The sequence below is a fragment of the Hirundo rustica genome, chromosome 1, assembly GCF_015227805.2.
Source record: "Hirundo rustica isolate bHirRus1 chromosome 1, bHirRus1.pri.v3, whole genome shotgun sequence".
Taxonomy (NCBI): Eukaryota; Metazoa; Chordata; class Aves; order Passeriformes; family Hirundinidae; genus Hirundo; species Hirundo rustica.
In genome coordinates this window covers 25,457,721-25,475,251 of record NC_053450.1, presented here as the reverse complement: position 1 = coordinate 25,475,251, position 17,531 = coordinate 25,457,721, and the positions used below count along the sequence as shown (strand labels likewise).

At 42.7% G+C, this 17,531-nt stretch overlaps 1 protein-coding gene across 1 annotated transcript; it reads right to left on the bottom strand.

The window, feature by feature from the left end:
• Positions 1-5,437: 5,437 nt before the first annotated feature.
• On the bottom strand, positions 5,438-16,987 carry TMEM64 (transmembrane protein 64). The gene is given in 6 exon segments (XM_040084970.2): positions 5,438-7,444; positions 9,770-9,925; positions 15,463-16,367; positions 16,370-16,438; positions 16,491-16,656; positions 16,658-16,987. Coding segments are annotated over 6 exon segments (1,815 nt in total). The 3' UTR covers positions 5,438-7,255.
• Positions 16,988-17,531: the final 544 nt, after the last annotated feature.

Genomic DNA, 17,531 nt, shown 5'->3' with positions numbered 1-17,531 from the left:
TAATGCTAAACCTGGAGACAAACTGCTCTTTTGGAGCTTCAGCTGGGAGTGTTTTTTAGTAGAAAATTCACCTCTTATTTAGGCAAATGTAATCACACACTATACCTGTAAAGGGTTTTCATCAGAGGTACCTCAGACACTGTAAATATCATTAAGGAAATTATATCCATTATCAAAAAGCACAGGTGCATCTCCCAGCTTTCCTTTATCAAGTTCTAAGCTGGTTAGAGCTGCTGCTAAGGGGGAGGGATTATTTGCTCAGGCTTATGCCATGTTATCACAGCTACACATTTGGCCAATTCCGAGACACTGAAGTGGCTCATACACAGCCTGGAGCATAGGAAGAGAACACCAGATACTTCTACTCTACACATAACTCCAAAAACTGAACACTCAAGGACTTTTTCCCAAGAGAGTATAATCCATGTGATACAAATCTACCCATGCTTCACTACTACATGGCTACCTTTCCTTTACCTTTACTGTTTATCAGAGCAGATATAATGAAGAAAAGTAGACTTGTACCTGCCACTTAAAGCAAATTTCTGCCTTGTCTCAAGGTTAATATTCAGTAATCTTTACGAGTCTGACTTTTCTGCATTGTTAATACATTCTTCTGTGACTCCCCTTCCTTTTCCTCTTTGGGTTTTAACAAGTAAAAAGGCTTTTAAAAATACATTTAATCCATTCTTTATGGAATGACTCACTGAAAAGGAGAGAATAAAGTCCTCTAATTATAGCTGCCAGGGTTTTTACCTCCTGCTAAGTATACTAATATTCTTTTCACTAATTGCAACTTTCCTCTTCCTCCTCTAAATTTTAAATTCTCAAACTGCTTCTTTATGGAAACATTTTTTGAACTCATTACTACAAGACTTTTCTCCATTGCAAATGCCAGGGCTCTGAGGAGTCCAGAGTTATTTCTACAGACCGTGCCATTTTCCCACCTCCAATCTTGTTTGAAGGAACACTACCAGACCCAACTTAATTTAAGGAAGCATCCATTTCAAGAAGAGAGAATGTCATTAGACTGAGTGATGTAGGTGGAAAAAAGACAGATTCCTCAGCTGAAAGAAGACAGTCACTGAAAAAAATCTGCTCAATGGTGGACCAGCATGTGTACATAGCAGAGTCCTCTACTTGCCTGCAAACCAAATGATAACTGTACAACAGCTGATAAACTGCTGTGGCTGCCGTGGGGGCAGGGGGAAAGAGGTATGCTGTAGTCAGAGAAATACATTTCAACTCACTGCACAAAAATCAGCTGTGCTAAAACCTGGAAAGACACACATCATGTTACAACCACTGCAGCCTTCCCACAAAGCACAACACGAACGCAACACCAAGTGCTTGTAAAGCACCAATCTATACAACCTTGGAGCTGCACATGTGCATCTGGCTATGGTTTCCACAGCTGTGAAACCCTGAAATTCAGCACCACACCAGAATGGCTGGAAATCAGTGATTCTGTCCAATGGCAGCTACAAGGAAATCCATGCACGGCTACCACAGCACTGGTCCCTCACAAGCTCACGCAGGAGTGTGGAAGACATTACTACAGCTGTCTGAAGAGAAAAAACCATGATTTTCTACCTCAATTTACATCCATGGGAGAATATACAGAATATTAATTTACTGGTATGAATTTTACCAGTTCTGAAGCTTTCTTGTGTGGCAGTGTTTGGGGGCTTTTTTTTAATTGTCATTTATTTTAGTTTTGTTTTGTAATTTCTTCCTTTTCTTTCAGATCACAGGGAAAGGAAGCTACTCATTCATAGTGGTTTGGGGATGAAAGACACAGAGAAACCTCTGGTTTCAGCTCAGCAATCTCTGCCACCCCAGCTGGTGGAAAAGCAAATGGCAAGCGCACAGCTCTTCCTCCCTCAGCCCCCACCTGTGCCAGGCAAAGCAGAGCGAGGCAAAAAGGAAGCCTTTCAGGCAAGCAAACCATCTGCCATGTGCTGCTGCTGCATAAGATACCAAAAGGACAGCAATAAATGTTCCACTTTTGATGAGATCTAGCCATTGCTTCTGGTTTGGATCTCTCTAGCTCAAGTTAAAAAGGCAGGCCCTGGAGGCAGAAGTGTGCATCCAGCGGCTCTCCAAAATCTGAGAAACACTCTTTCTTTGAGTGTTTACTCCAGCTGCTCCTTCTGAGGCACCATCCCCCATAGCTGTAAAACACATCTGGAACAGTCATAAAAGTCAGAGTTTAAAGCTTCATACTGTTGCCATTTCATTGTTATTTACTTCCAGTAGTACCACCCCCACTCCTCTCCACGCCCCAAAATCCAACCAAAAAAACAACCCTCTATCATCTGGGCACTTCATCATCTATTCAAGCAAATTGTTACTCCCTCACAAAAATCAGAGAATTCATTAGTCTATTCCCTTCACCACCTACCATTTCTCACATTAAACGGAGAATATTTGTGATCTTAAGCAATCAAGTTTCTAAAGCACAGTGAAAATTTATTCTTAGAACAGTTCATCACCACAGGCCTTTCCGTCCTTCCACCCACCCACCCACAGACTTTAAGGGAAACAGTTGCAGCTTACAGGGAACAGAGGGAAACACCTCACATTCAGAAAAGAGAGCTCACGCACACGCATGAACACCACTTGGTACACGAATTGGTATCCCAGGTGATCTTACCGTGTTATTACGACAAATGAAACCATTCTAATTTACAGAAAAGTCAGCAGAATATTATTTCAGAAGTTAAGAGGTCTGAAAGTCAAAGCATGCTAGAATTCTCTAGAAGAGAAAATGCTGACCTGCCTCTAGGTGAGGCTTCCCGGCTGCGCTGCCTTGCCCTGGAAAGAAGCAGAAGTTGCCAAAGGACTCGGTAACTACAAAACCAAGTACTTAGGTGTATTCAAAGGTCTGGTTAATTTAACTCTTCAAACTGTGTCTGCTGTGCTCAGATTATTTCTTCCCCTTCAGCCTGAAGCTGAACAACTTGCAGATCTCTATATTCTTCTTCCTGCAGAGGAGGGATGGGAAGCAATGCATTGCAGTCACCAATGCCAAACTGCGGGGTTGGAGATTGTATGATGAAAAGACTTGTCACACTGCCTGGATGATCCAAGTTTTACATCCTCTTCACCAAAGCCAGTACGTAATTACCTTGACTGACATAGGCTTATGTGGGCTACATCTTGGAAACAGTCTCCCAAAAAGGATGACACCTAATATTCAAGTCTCAGGATCAGGCAGAACAAACCTTTCTGCTATCTTGCTAATGACTTTTGTTCTAAAACGAAGCAAAACTGCCAGTACATTAAGCCTGTTCTGCTAATTTCTTTAGCAATGCATCTGAGGTTCTAAATAATTAGAAGGAAATCTGGAGAACTTTTCACCCTCACAACGGCAAATCTGGCCGAGCTAACTTCCCAAATGAATTGAGAATCCAGAGCCAACCAACTACACATTAGTCACTTGGCTAGCAAGAGCAACTTACACTAACGAACTTAAGACTTCATTAAAATATAATTTTAGGCTTAGCAATATACCAGGATGATATACTGTAGCAGGAAAGGGACAGGATTGACACCACAGACTCATCTTATTGCTACTTATCACTAATAAATTAATATAAATTAAAAATCAATACAGCAGAGGTAGTGCAAGACAAATGCTAATGTCCATGAAGAGAGAATTTGTTAGACTCATCACACCTGTGCTGCCAGGCACATCACTAATTCTCCAGGACTGGAGAGGACAGACAAGCTGCTGTGCACAGCAGAGCCAGAATTAGCATCAGCTCCCCTTCTGCAATCAATTCCTATTCCCTCAAGCACAAACCATCATCTTACGTGGACAGGACTAGTACCAACTTTGAGTTATTGTGAGAAGGCCTGCCACAGAGCTACCCAAGTTCTTTACTTGTGCCATTAAAAACGACCACAATGTGAATGGGAATGCTTTTATAATTCTTCTTACACATTGTATCCTAGGTTACTTGCAAGACAACAGATGACTCCAGTTATCTCAGTCAGTCAAAATCCAAATTGTATCAGCCTCAGGTGGAAAGATGAAAATGAATGCAAAGGATCTGGTATGGGTCAAAAGTCATGCACCATCTAAGAGCAGCTTTTCCAATCTTCAAACCTGACCTCAGCAATGCTTGCTCAAATTATTGTGCAAAAATCGTATGAAAATAGTATATTTTCATACGACAAAAAAGGTTTTTTTCACACAGATGCTTAGTCAAAAGTTAAATTTTGACAAATTTACTGCACAGTTGCACTTACCACAAGGCGGAAGGAAAACTGGTGCCATGCAGCTGAGATTCTTTCTTTATGACCTGCCCTTTCATATATAAAATGCAGAAATGTCACCATCATGGCAACTCAGAAAATATTCTTGAAGATGACTTGCCGCATATCGTGTATTCATACCTTTGTGGATTTTAACTAGACTAGGTAGGAAGGCTATCTTAAAGAAATAATAATTACATCACTTTTAATACTGTTATGTTCAGAAATACCAATCCTCTTGCAGTTTTGTAGCATGTTTCTCATAAGCACATGTATGTTTATTCTTCTATCAAAAAAGCAGCTGCAAATACCAAACCTTTAAAGTATCTAGTAGAAGAAAGCATGTATTCCATTAAAGAAAAGTTAAAAAAAGTGTAATTCCCTTGTCAGTAACTCCCCAGCCATGGAATTCATCCTTAAAGTCAAACTTTTTCTCCTTTGATGCAGACAATTATTTTGTATGGCAGGTAAGACTTCACTGCACCTTCTTTCCAACTACACCACAGCAACTTCAACATTTAATACATATTCCTTTAAAGAAATTTGAGTGAATTTATTGTATAAAATTATGATTGGCATGGTACAGAAAAGTTCCTTTTAATGCACATTTCCCATTAACTTGTACACAAATATTACAAGTATCAAGCAATATGCAAAAGTCTTAAGAACTAATTCCATACTACAAAAGTGTTCACATAGTGAAGTTACTCTGGATACAAAATGTCATGGAAATAAAAGCACTTCAAAATACATATTTGGGAAATGTTTCGAATAATCAACACAACCTTAAGTTAGTTAAAAAATGCAAAGAAAGAGATACTCTCTTCAAAACACTATTGTTCATTTGGCAAGATGGAGCAAAGTTCAGATCAGTTCATTGAAGGACTGTTCTTTACAAGAAACAAACAAAAAAAAAAAACCAAAACAACCCTTTAGTTAAGAAAGGACTCAATTATACTATGATGACAAATAACGCCATCAAAAAGTTATCTGGCTCTCGTTTTCACACAGGAGCTGTCAGAGGCAGAGATGTACAAATGAACACTTCCAGGTAGATACAGACTGCCTTTTCAAAAACCAACTAACCAATCAAAACTAAATCCAAAACCAAATGAAACCAAAACCAAACCAAACAAACAAAAAACCCCCCAACCCCCAAAAAAATCCCCCCCCAAAAAAACCAAAGCCCCAAAACAAACAAAAGAAGACAATCTGAACTTTGTTGCTTTCATTGAACTAGCTCAGTTCTTTAGGTCGCAGGACCCAAGGACACCAATCTGCAAAGGATACAGATTTAAGGAACAAAATGGAACTCCCACTGCAAAGGGGCGCGCAGATGTTTGGTTACGCGAGTGCCGCACATCCTCTCAGTAAGGCTGTCAGTGGCTCTCACATCTCTGTTTCCCAGTGGCCTTGAAGACCCACTATTCTCAAGAAGACAAAAATGCTTGGACCCTACAACCAACCTTACAAAAAGGAGGCATAGTTGTACTGTTAGAAAATAACACAAAATTTTGAAGACTGAAAGCATCCTTAAAAATTCACATAAAATAACTACAAAAGAAGCCATACTTTACATTATTTTTGTATCAGATGACTTGCGTGTGTTTGAGCCACTGAACATCGGTATGTATATCTACATGAAACTCACACATACAGAACATTGTGTCCAGGCATTACTGTTGTTTTTCTTTTAGACACACACAAGTTACTGCCAGGTTATCCAGTCTATTTAAATGCAGTGAAAAACAGTCCACAGCAGGCATAAAAGGAGCAGTATCCAATACAGTGTTGTCTTGCAAAAATGGAGTCAGAATTCCTGAGTCTTAGAGACATTGCTGTCCTCTCCACTACTGGATTATTTCTTTTTCCAAGGAGAACCTCTAGTTTTCATTTCTTCACTCTGATGAAATTTGTAATAGATTGCGTCTTTTAAAAAATGTAAAACTAGTACAAAAGATGTGCCAACCAAAGTGAATTTTTAAAGCTTTTTAAAGGGAGAGGGGATTCACTTACAAAATAAAGGCCACCTTCTTGTAAAATTAGTACTGCTAATATCCCATCATTCTGTTTAGAGCAGAGATTTAGCTCCCTGCACTAGGGCCTCACCACATGCAGTCATGTGAGCTGAAAAACTTCATCCTTTTAACAATTAAAAATATTATATATAGGACTAACGTGGAACAGCCCTTTGTTACAATCACCAAGGTGGCAAAACCAATTAAGTGTCATTCAAATAGTCATTGCAATCTAACTTCTGCATTGTCCCTTGTACTTTGCATATTACACAGTGTAACTTAAAATGTAATTTAAGAGCACTTCAGTCCCACAATGTAGGATTTAAGCTTGTGTGAATACATTTGCATGGCTCTGCAACATTTGTAATGACTTAGAAAAATACATTCAACCAAAACTTTATATAGGGTTCTATCTTTTTTTGAAATCAAAAATGAAGAAAAAGCCAAATGGTCCCATCATTAGCTAAATAATACACTCCAAGTTCTGGAAGCAATTCCAAAGCAAAAGCACATTCAAGAATAACATACATTGAATTGCATACTTTCTCATTCACCTTTATCAGTAATAAAATTCTACTGTATATAATTATTTAGCCTTATAAATAATGCTAAGCAGAAAAATATTTACCTCTGTGCTACTTCTTTGTTTATAGAAGCATTTCTCAGTTTATAGGAGCAAAGGAAAAAAAAAACTAAAGTGCAGACTACAGGCCATGACAGGCATAATAAATGACCAAAGGTGCAGCCAAATTTGCATTTACATCTTAAGTTACTTTGCCATCTTCCTTGTCTTGCTAGAAGTCACCCCATGTGCAATTAAAGAGCTGGTCAGTTGGTTTGTGCCACAGTACAACCTGTAATCACTTGTAATTGTTTTAAAATCTATTTCAAATGTCCATAGATATTTCTAGGCAAGGTTCAAGATATTTCTAGCTTAGGTTCACAAAATCTTACTCAATCATTAATACTTGAAATCACACAATATTGACACCTCCTCCAGAGAATGTCCTCTTGTTGCAGTATGTGGTTGAGCCATTGATGCTTGGTTGAGTGTCTTTAACAAGTGATGTCTTCATTTCCATTTCACACGCTACAATAGCTGCATTGAGCTCCACTTGAGCCCGGTGAACGACATAAAACGAGAGTCCTATGCTTATGACAATCTGCAAATAAAACAAGAGCGTTGTAGTCTGCATAGGCTGTGGGAATGAATACAAAACATCTGATCTCAATGAAACAAAAGTTGTCAACGCAAAGATTCATAAGGCATCTGCTGGCTCAAAGCTTCACAAGCAAGACACTGGGAGATGAACTTAGCCCACAAGCAGCTCTAAACGTACATATGCTAACAACGTAACACAGATATTACACAGAACTTAAAATACTTATATAAATTGAAAATATAGGCTTCTTTCTTTCTGTTGAAATCCATATACTTGTTATAAAGCAATCCTTTCACCTTCTCTCTTCAATAAAACATCAGTCAAGTTTTTAGCTGAGATCCTTCTTAGAAAAAAAAACAAAAGGTAAAATCTTCAAACAAAAACAAAGGTCTCTCATAGCAAGAGTTTCTTTGAAAGAAGCAAGTTCCTCTGTCTTTTTTTAAAGAACGTTAATTAGCTGGAATATGCAGCTTCTTTTCAAAAAGGCAAAGAAGTTATGTAACTTAAAACAGAACCTAAAGTACTGAGTCTAAAACCTGGACTTCATTACTGACTGTAGGGCTATGTTTCCTTTAACTTTGAGGACTATTGCTTAAAACACCTGTCAGCATGGCAGACGGTGCTGGAATATCACTGAATAAGACAATTGACAAGTGGGAACACAAAACAACTGCAGCTGCAAGGCACCCTGCCAGTCTCTAGCCCAACCAGCTGCTCAGAGCAGGGCTGACTGTACAATCAGAACAGGTTGCTCAGAACTTTTGTCCAGTCAGGTCTTGAAAGCTGTAAAAAGGCAGAGATATCACCACTTCTTTGGGCACACTGCTCCAGGGCTTGACTACCCTTGTGGTGAAAATTATGTTCCTCACCAATCTGTTACACATTTCAAAAGCTGCCCAAAATAAGATTCACAATGATACTATAGACGCTAGTTTTTGAATAGATAGGAAAATTTCTATTCTAGAAGCTTACCCAAATATTTAAATTTGATTTGGTTTACAAATATTATTACCAGTAACCTAGCTCCCTAGACAAATAATTAAAATATATATATATACATAGACAACCATGAAATGTGAAGGATTTTCAGAGCTATTTACTAAATCAAAATCCCATCAAAGCTCATCCAGGCAAAGCACTCGGCAGACACCTGAGAGACAGTGGGAGAATGCAAATTTCTCCACTAAAGGCCTCTCCTTCAGTTATTCAATCACGTCCCAAGGACTGGTTTCAAGAAGGTTAGCACTCCTTAGACTATCCAGCTACCACTTACCTGAGCAACACGTTATAACCTATATGATCTACAAGGGAGAGTCAATGTCAATTTTATATATATATATATAAAAATGGGGGGGAAAAAAGAAAAATATCACTAACACTACTACCCTGGAAATAACATTTCATGACTAAAATTACAGGTAATCAAGAAACCATTTATGTTCTCTCTGACCTATCAAGATTATCTATACACATGCCACACCTACAAAGGCGTTTTAAATACTCATAACCATGTTTCATGAAAGCTATAAATTATATGTTCTATTTAAAAGCACACAAATTTCAGGGCAAGGGGGGAAGGTATGTTTCAAATGGTCCTAGACTTAGTTTTCTAAGTTAGCATTGTTAAACATCAGCTTTATGATTATAAAAACTGAGGAACAGAAACTACTGCAGTACCTACTGGAAGTCTGCAAGCCATGGTAATTGCTAGTCAAACACAGTTTGAAGTACTATCTCTGTCAGAGGAGGTTTTAATATATAATATAATTCTGAAATACCCATAACCTCTATGCTCATAATGGTCTCACACTCAAAGCTTACACACAAAATTTACTGATAAATTATTTCAAGAGCTAAGGTCATCTAAAGGTACTTGATATACTTCTCATTAATCTACTCACTTGTAAAATTAGGATATTCTGATTTAGGCATTAGGAAAAGAGTACTCTACAGCATTTTCAATCCTGAATATCTATGCAAAATGGGTATGCTGACTGCTAACAGTGAACGGAGCATAGATGCTGGGTCTACACACGTATAAGCTTTTGTGTAGGGGTGGTTTGACAAGTCTAAAATTCACCAGATTACCCTATAAGGCAAGAGAAGAAAACTTACAAAAACTGTGTCAGAAAAAGAGAAAACTGAGTAAGTTCTGCTTTGTGTTATGGGAGGTGTGAGAGAATTATACTTTTCTCAGAGCATAAAACAAAACCTGAAGAAATCAGTACACTGGGAATCCATTTTCTGCATATCTCCAGTCAACAGAAATCACAGAGACAGACAGCACTGTTACCAAGGTCTATGAAAGCAATTGTTTGAACTGACCTGTAAACCGAACACAAAATAGCCACTAACACTTTGTTCTGCAATCACATCCTCCATGGTGCGCAAGGTAGTGCCCAAGTATGAGTTCAGGAGCTGAGTAGGAAGCAGCCCAAGTGAAGAAGCCATCAGGTAGTTGGGTAGGGATAAATCTGTAATCTGAGTAAAAAGAAAGAGTAAGAAATCAAAAGCAGCTCCAACACAATCTATGTGTACAAACAACCAGAATACCACTTCCCTCAACCATCTCTGCAAAATCATTAAAGAATAACCTACATTCCTTCACTGAAACTTTGATTCATGCACAGGGGGAAGATAACAGCACAAAACAGTATGTATCTAGTTTTCATCTGGCCTTTTTTAAGTTTCTAGGTTTGCTTTAATTTCACCTTACATTACAAAACATCTCTGTGCAACAGTCATTAACTAGGGGTGCAATTACACTGTTCACTGAAGTGACTTATTTTTGCCTGGTGAATAGAGCCCTTGGATTTATGAGAAATTACTTGTGAGAAGAAATTACTTTATTGAATGTGAAGGTCTAACACAAAAACCTGTTTTGCATTTTACATGTATGGCAAATAATACCAGAGGAAATTGTTAAAAGTGTCACTGTGTTAAGTATGATCCAGGTAAACAGAATGGCAGACACAATTTGTCTGTGCTGGGCAAGTTATGAGCTTATTAAGATACACATGTCTTTCCGTGATCCCCATGAGCAATATCCATCTATATCTATATCTATACTGATATATATGAGTATCATTAAGATTGCCTACCAAAAGTATTTTGCATCTTGCTTCAATTAGTGAACAAAACAGTACACACAGCTATAGGTTTTATTCATTTCTCTGGAGAAAAACACTAATAATATGTCGGTATTTTCTTCTCTTTGCTGGGAAGTTTCTGTTCTGCGTCAATAGGTGGATGTACAAGCTTACATGGGAACAAAGTACACAGTACCAGCTAAATTAGTATCAGCAGCCGTCAGGAAATATTAAAGGCAAGTGTCATGAGATCAGAAGATACTTACACAAGAAAAAAGAAAACAAGGAAACTGGGTTAAAAATGAGTATGAAAATTATGATGTTGAACAAATTTTCCAGACAATTCAATTGATAATAACAGAGATCTAATTAAGAACAGCCCTGACACTGAGAGCCCACATGGAAATTATTGACCTTGCCACTTTTGTACAATGTTGAAGACCAAAGAATAGCAGCAATGTTACTCATTTCATCATGCTATTCTTAAAATAAACTTTAGTTACTGTGAAAGTCACAGCGCTGAATTCTCAGAGCTCTAAGCAACATTAGTGGAAAGTTTTTGGGAGGAAGGGTAATGGAGAAGCAGAATGCAATGAAGCATAAAGATAAAGAATAATTCACTGGAACAAGATCCAATAAGCCATTTCCAAACTTCACACTGCATATTATACTTCCTGAAATATATACCAGCACCAAAACTATCATATTTGCTTCTCTAGACAAGATTAATTTAGATTTGTAACAAAAAATTATTACATAATTATGTCAGAACCTCACATTTGACCAATACTTTCAAAAGCTCTTTTTAAGCATTGTTGTAATCTGGGCCATGTAATAAGAATGCACAGTCCGAACTTCCTGTATTGCCAAGGGAATGAAGGAGCCGCTATTAAAAGTTTCTGAAACACTAACGCAGAGGCAAGATTTGCTAAGTAGGACACTATCATTACATCTAATGGAGCTGGGAAACTTCCCAAAGATTGCTTTAGCACTCCTGGCACCTTTCCCATTTCTGTAGAGGTATTAAGGACACTTCAGTTGCAGAGCAACATGTCTGCACACCTGGATGTGTCCTGAAACAACTGGACCTTCTGAGTCATGAAAGAGAGATTGTTTCCAAATGAAGGGGATACAGCTTGTGCTTCCCACCACAAAGAAAGCTAAGGAGAGGGTGAAAAAATTTTTGAGATGCCCTTTTAACTAAACTGTAGCTTTAAAGCTACTTTCCCTTTCCCCAGAATGCAAAGGAAGTGGACAGCATCCCTGCCTAAGGAACTTGAGAAATCGTCAAAAAAACTTACAGCTTTCCACACTTTTCTTTCTAGGAACTTTACCTGTTCTATGAACCTACCAGACTGGTATCTTCATGGCCAATCTGCCTAACAAAGCCTACAAGGACTCTGTTTCTGGTGAAAGCTCAAGCCAGCAAAAATTAACCCTGAAATCCTAAACCAAGCATGGTTTTGTGTTATGGGCCATAACAGGAATGCATTTAAATCATATTCAAATACAATTAAGGACTACCTAATTGCACTGATAACAATAGCCAGAAACTCTTCTATTAAGCCTTGGACAGGTTTGTCCCATGGAATTTGTGTGCATTCTTTGCAGCTGACACCTTTGGTTCAGCACTGTCAAAGAATAAATGCTTCTGTCGGGACTTGGGGGCTCACATGCCTTTAGGGATTGCAGCAGTTTCTCTTCCCTCAGTTTACAAACCCCTATGTTTCAGATAAGGCAGGCTTTATGACCAAGGGCCAAGGATAACTCCAGTGCTTTTTCCTCAAAAAAATGCCCAAAACAAAACCCCCTGGAAACGCACTATGTCCCTGCACCGCCCTGCACGCCCCGCCCCCCAAAAAAAGCCAACACCACTCCCTTGAAAAAATGTCAGTACAAAAAACCAAACCAGCTGCCAGCTTTCAAACAAGCAGAGGAAACACTGTGCACATTCTTGCAAAGCAGGTACCATTTCTTCAACTCTGACTTCATTGTATGCATTTCTAAACCCAGAGGTGCACACTTGAATACTCAGATTTTTTAATCAGATTATTTCTTTCATGTAATATTCCCCTTAAAGAGGGGGAAACAGTCTGAAATCCCATCTAACCTACATCTGGCACTACAAATAACAAGTTTGCACAAATCTCACTCCAAGAACAAACCCGTGGGAAGAAGATGATAACCTGCATACCAGGCCTCCTTACAGACCTGCCTTCAAAACAGTACAGAGTTGCCAAGGTGAGAGAGCTGTGTGTGGGCAAACACATCAGTAAGTGCTACCAACCCACCCCAGCAGCCCAGGCCACTTTGGCATCAAGAGCGATAATTAAGCAAAACTCACTCAAAAGAGAAATACAAACATGCTTTCAGTTAGCAGGTGCTATATTCCAGGCAGGCAAGTAAATGCATTACCTCACCCCTTTCCTATCAGCAGAATGACCTTTTAAGAAGAAAGATCTTCATGTCTGGCTGGTGAGACGCTAAGGAATTTGTGTTAATTTTCTTCTTGCGGTGTTTCAATTGACATGATTCCCTCACTAATCAAATCCTAAGAAGCTCTTTTATCACTCTCTACGACCCCTACAAGTCAACCTCCCAAAAGCCCTCAGCAGATGGTACATGCCACCAAACAAGTGCTTGTGGAAATCACTTAATCCCAGCCCTGCAGACAACCCTGCTCACATCAAGGTTATGCCTTTCCCTGAACCTCATGTCTCACTTCCTTCCTTCCCTCTCATTTAAGCATTCTCAGTATTTCCAGTTTACTTAAAAATACCCACACAGAAAACATGCCAGACCAGACCACTGGAAAATTAAAGATGTGTACTCTTTCTTAAGCTCACTGTTTAAAAATTAATCCTTTTCAAATTCATTGCTGAAGTTGCTAGCATGGGAAAATGCATTTTAAACTTAAAACAAGTTTAGGTTTTCAAATAAGTGAGCAATGACAGCATGGTCTGTGTAGGCAGAAAAATGTATTTTTTACATAACTTAAACTTGACTTAAAATGAGAAACTGTCTTGAGTTCCTATATTTGTATGCATCACTTTTCAGTGATCTAGTAGCTGATATTAAATGTTCTCAGTGAAAAATTGAGTATACACTGTACTTCATTTGACTATGCTATACAGTAGTAGATTAGGAGTAATAAACATAACCAAACTAAAATTAGCAAAGAACATCAAAGTTACTTGGCATAACTCAAGCATCTGGTTTCATCTCATTTCCTATCTATTATTTTAACACTGAAACCATCCACTTGGAAAGAAAATTATTTAGCCTGCAGAATATGGAGAATACAAACCACAATGATTTACGGCCTCATTTTAATATTAAACTGGCCCGAATACTCTGCTGAATCGTGTTTCTAACAGAAGGGTTCTGCCAGGAAGGAAATCATTTTAACTTGGTAATTCTCTGGTCTGTTCTTCAGATCAAATACCACTCTATACATCTGCTGACTACCTCAAGTGACACTTCGAAGCTGTGAACAACCAGAGCACAACAGCTCTCCCCACTTTAGGAGGGTCACAGCACTGAAGCTTCAGTGGCTACATGGGACCCTGGGCTCCAGGAGAGACTCTGCTCCCAGCTGGACGGGCCTAAGCCTCTTCAGTCCTGCAGTAATATAGGCTAACAAACAAAACAGCAGAGGTTCAGCTGTTCACACGCTCATTCTTAACAAGGAAATGGTTAAAGGATCTGCTTAAAAAGAAATTACAAGTTGCTACAGCTCTTATGGATCAAGATTACAGCTCTGGAGATGAATGCTCCAGTACACACAGTTTTATATACAGCAATTTAAAGTATTTGGTGTGGATGTTACACCCCAAAATTACATGCATTAAAATTTACTTTAAAAACAAATTTGGTATTTGGTGACCTACTAACTGCAGCCAGAAAATTCTGTCAAAATTAAGCAAGTGCTTCAGAAGGGTGCAGAATCAGGACTGCAGACAGGGAACGGAAGGTGAGCTGTAAGAAAGTGGCAGGCCAAAACACATGTTTAGACAGTCACTTATGTTAAAGAACATACAAGTTACTAGTAACATTTAAAGTATTTCACAATCCAGTTTGCTTTGCTTTGATTTCATCAGGTTAGTAGATAAAACTGAAGATAACACAGCCAAAACAGATCCTTCAGACAAAGTACTCGGGAAGAAATAAGGGTCTGTAATAGTCATCAGCAGCATGACAATATTCAAAAAAACCACCCTTCATGTTCTTCTTTACTTTTTCCTTTAAGGTGATCAAAGAAACCAAATGAATGTACCATTCTTCACCTGAAAGTAGAAAGAAAAGCAAGACTAACCCTTTCCCAGACTCAGCTTTAACTTTCAGCGTCGCTCTAGAGTACAGTCCCTTTTCAGGTCTGAGGCTACATCCTGCTCTGCCTGAAACCTGCAACCTGTCTTGTGTGCATAGACTCTAACATCCTTTATGGATTTGCCAGATGCATGGTACAAACACCAACCACACCAAGAAAGAATTTTAATCTGTCCACTTCTTTCTTTCCAATATGATTACTTATATTAAGTAGTTTACAAAGATCTGGCAAGAGTTTTCCTCAACTCTTGCCAGGTTTAAAGTGGATCACTTTGAAAGCACACTTTGTAACTGTTGAGGTCTCCACAGATTGTGCTATACAACACCATGGTGATTCTAACACCAGAATATAGTCTCGAAAGATGAAAGGGCAACTCTTAACACAACGCCAGTGAGCAAGACATCTTAAAAATCTGCCTGCTTTCCCTCTGCATAGAAGAGAAGGCAGAGAGGGTTGCTTCTACCGTTGTTAGGAGAGAGAAACCATGGCTTGTTCCCAGAAAAGGAGGCAACCTCTACCATTAACAGCAGCCACTACGCCGAAAGACATCCTTCCAGCACTTGTCTTCCCCAACCGCACAGCCCAGGCAGGGAACTCACCGCGAAGACGGCGTTCTGCAGCCCGAAGGGGATCAGCGTCAGCCGCGACAGACACACCACCCTGAGGCCGCTGCCGCCCTCCACGACACGGACGATGGCACTGAGCGTCCCGCTTCCCTGGATCCTGGCCCGTGCCCAGCGGGCCAGCAGCCGCTTGCAGGCCACGTGGGCGACAAAGGTGCCGACCAGGACGCCGAACACCATCAGCCCCATGCCCAGCACGAAGCCGTAGAGGTAGCCGGCGGCCACGTTGAGCAGGATGTAGCCCCAGCCGCACGGGAAGGACACGACGACGAAGCCCACGGTGAAGAGCAGCACACCGGCCAGGCTGTCCAGGCTCTCGGCCCAGAGCAGCAGGTCCCGCAGGTACTGGCGCACCAGGGCCAGCGAGGCGAAGCAGACGGCGGCCAGGATGCACAGGCTGAAGCAGCTCTTGTACCAGCAGGTGCCCAGCAGGCAGCAGGAGCAGCGCCAGCCCCGGGCCTCGGCCAGCCCATGCCCGCCGCCGCCCGGCTCGGGCAGCTGGCAGAGCAGCAGCTCCGCGGGCGGCAGCCCGTCCTGCTCCGCGCAGGGCCCCAGCAGCAGCCCGCCGGCCCCCGCCGCCTCCGCCGGGACGAAGCCGATGGCGTCCCCGCTGCCGCCGCTTCCCGCCGCCGTCCCGGCGGCTCGGGACAGCCAGCGGCCCAGGTCCTGCCGGGCGCCCTGCGCCGCCGCCTGCTTCACGGCCCGGGAGAGGAGCTGCAGCGCCGCGGCCCCCGCGCCCCGCATCCCCCCGCCCCGCCGCCCGGCGCCAGCGCCGCCGAGCCGCGCAGCCCCTTCGCTCCCCGCCTCCCCCCGCAGCCTGCGGGCAGGGGCGGCCGTTCCCTCATCGCCCCGCCATGGCCCGGCTGCCGAGCCCGGCCGAGGGCCGGGCGGGGGCGGGGAAGCGGCGGCGGGGAGGGCGGGAGGAGGGGGCCGCGCTTCGCCGCCGCCCGGCGGGCAGAGGGGCAGCGGCGGCCTCCGCGCCGCCTCCCGCCTCGGCCGCGCCGCCGGGGCTGCGGCGTTAGACGGCGGCGGGGCCGCTCTCTCCGTCCCGGCGGTGGCAGCAGCGGCCCTGGCGGAGCGCGAGTCCCGGGGGGCGGCGGCAGCGGCGGCGGCGGCAGCACCGGGGCTCCATCTCCCCGCGCTGAGCTCCCGCTCCGCTCCGGGAAGCGCCTTCGCGGAACGGCGGTGCCGATGTGGCAACGCCGGGAGGGAGGAGGCCAGGCGAGGCTCCGGGGGCAGCAGCGCCCGGCCCCGCTGCGGGGCTCGGCGGCGGCGCCAAGGCTCCGCCTCCCGCCCCGCCCCGCCCCGCCCCGGGAGCGCCGCGCCGGCCGGGTGTGCCCCCGCGGGGCCCCGCCGCCCGCCTCGCCCGCGCCGCCCCGCGCCGCACACCGCCGTCGGCCCCGCTGCCCGCATTCCCGGCAGAGCCGTAACCTGCAGGGTGTGGAGGAGCCGTGCTGGAAGGCGGGTTGTTTTCCGGCAGGGGAGCGCGGGGTTCAAGCATCGCTGACCATACTGTTACTCTTGCGCTCCTTTGACGTGTCGGCGACTCTCCTTCTCGTACGTGAGGGCTTTGTACCGCAAACAGCCGGGCTTTCCCCTCTCAACCAGCGGGACGAGCCTCTCCCGGCCAGCGGCCGGAGTTTGAGTCGAGGGGCGACAGCCGATGCGCCCGCGGCACCTCCGCGTCAGGTCCGCGTAGCTCACATGCCTGAAGACTCGGACCCGCTTTGGGACGGTCTGAGGTTGAATTTTGAGCTAGAAAGAAAGAAACTGCCTGGATATGCTGTGAGGGCCATCCATTTAGAGGGGTGTTTTCTCGGGAGCCTCGATAGCTTCGTAGGTTGCTTTTACTCTGGGGTTACTAATGGCAAGGTTCAGAAAGGTTTTGTTTTCTTTACAACGCTTATACATACGACGTGCTCCAGTGGACTTTTATTCCCCTGCTGGGAAATTTGCAAGCGTATATAAAACGAGAATACGTGTAGGTTGTAAAGGTTAGAGGGTGATTGGAAACAAACAAACAAGCAAACATCTCAAAATGAAGA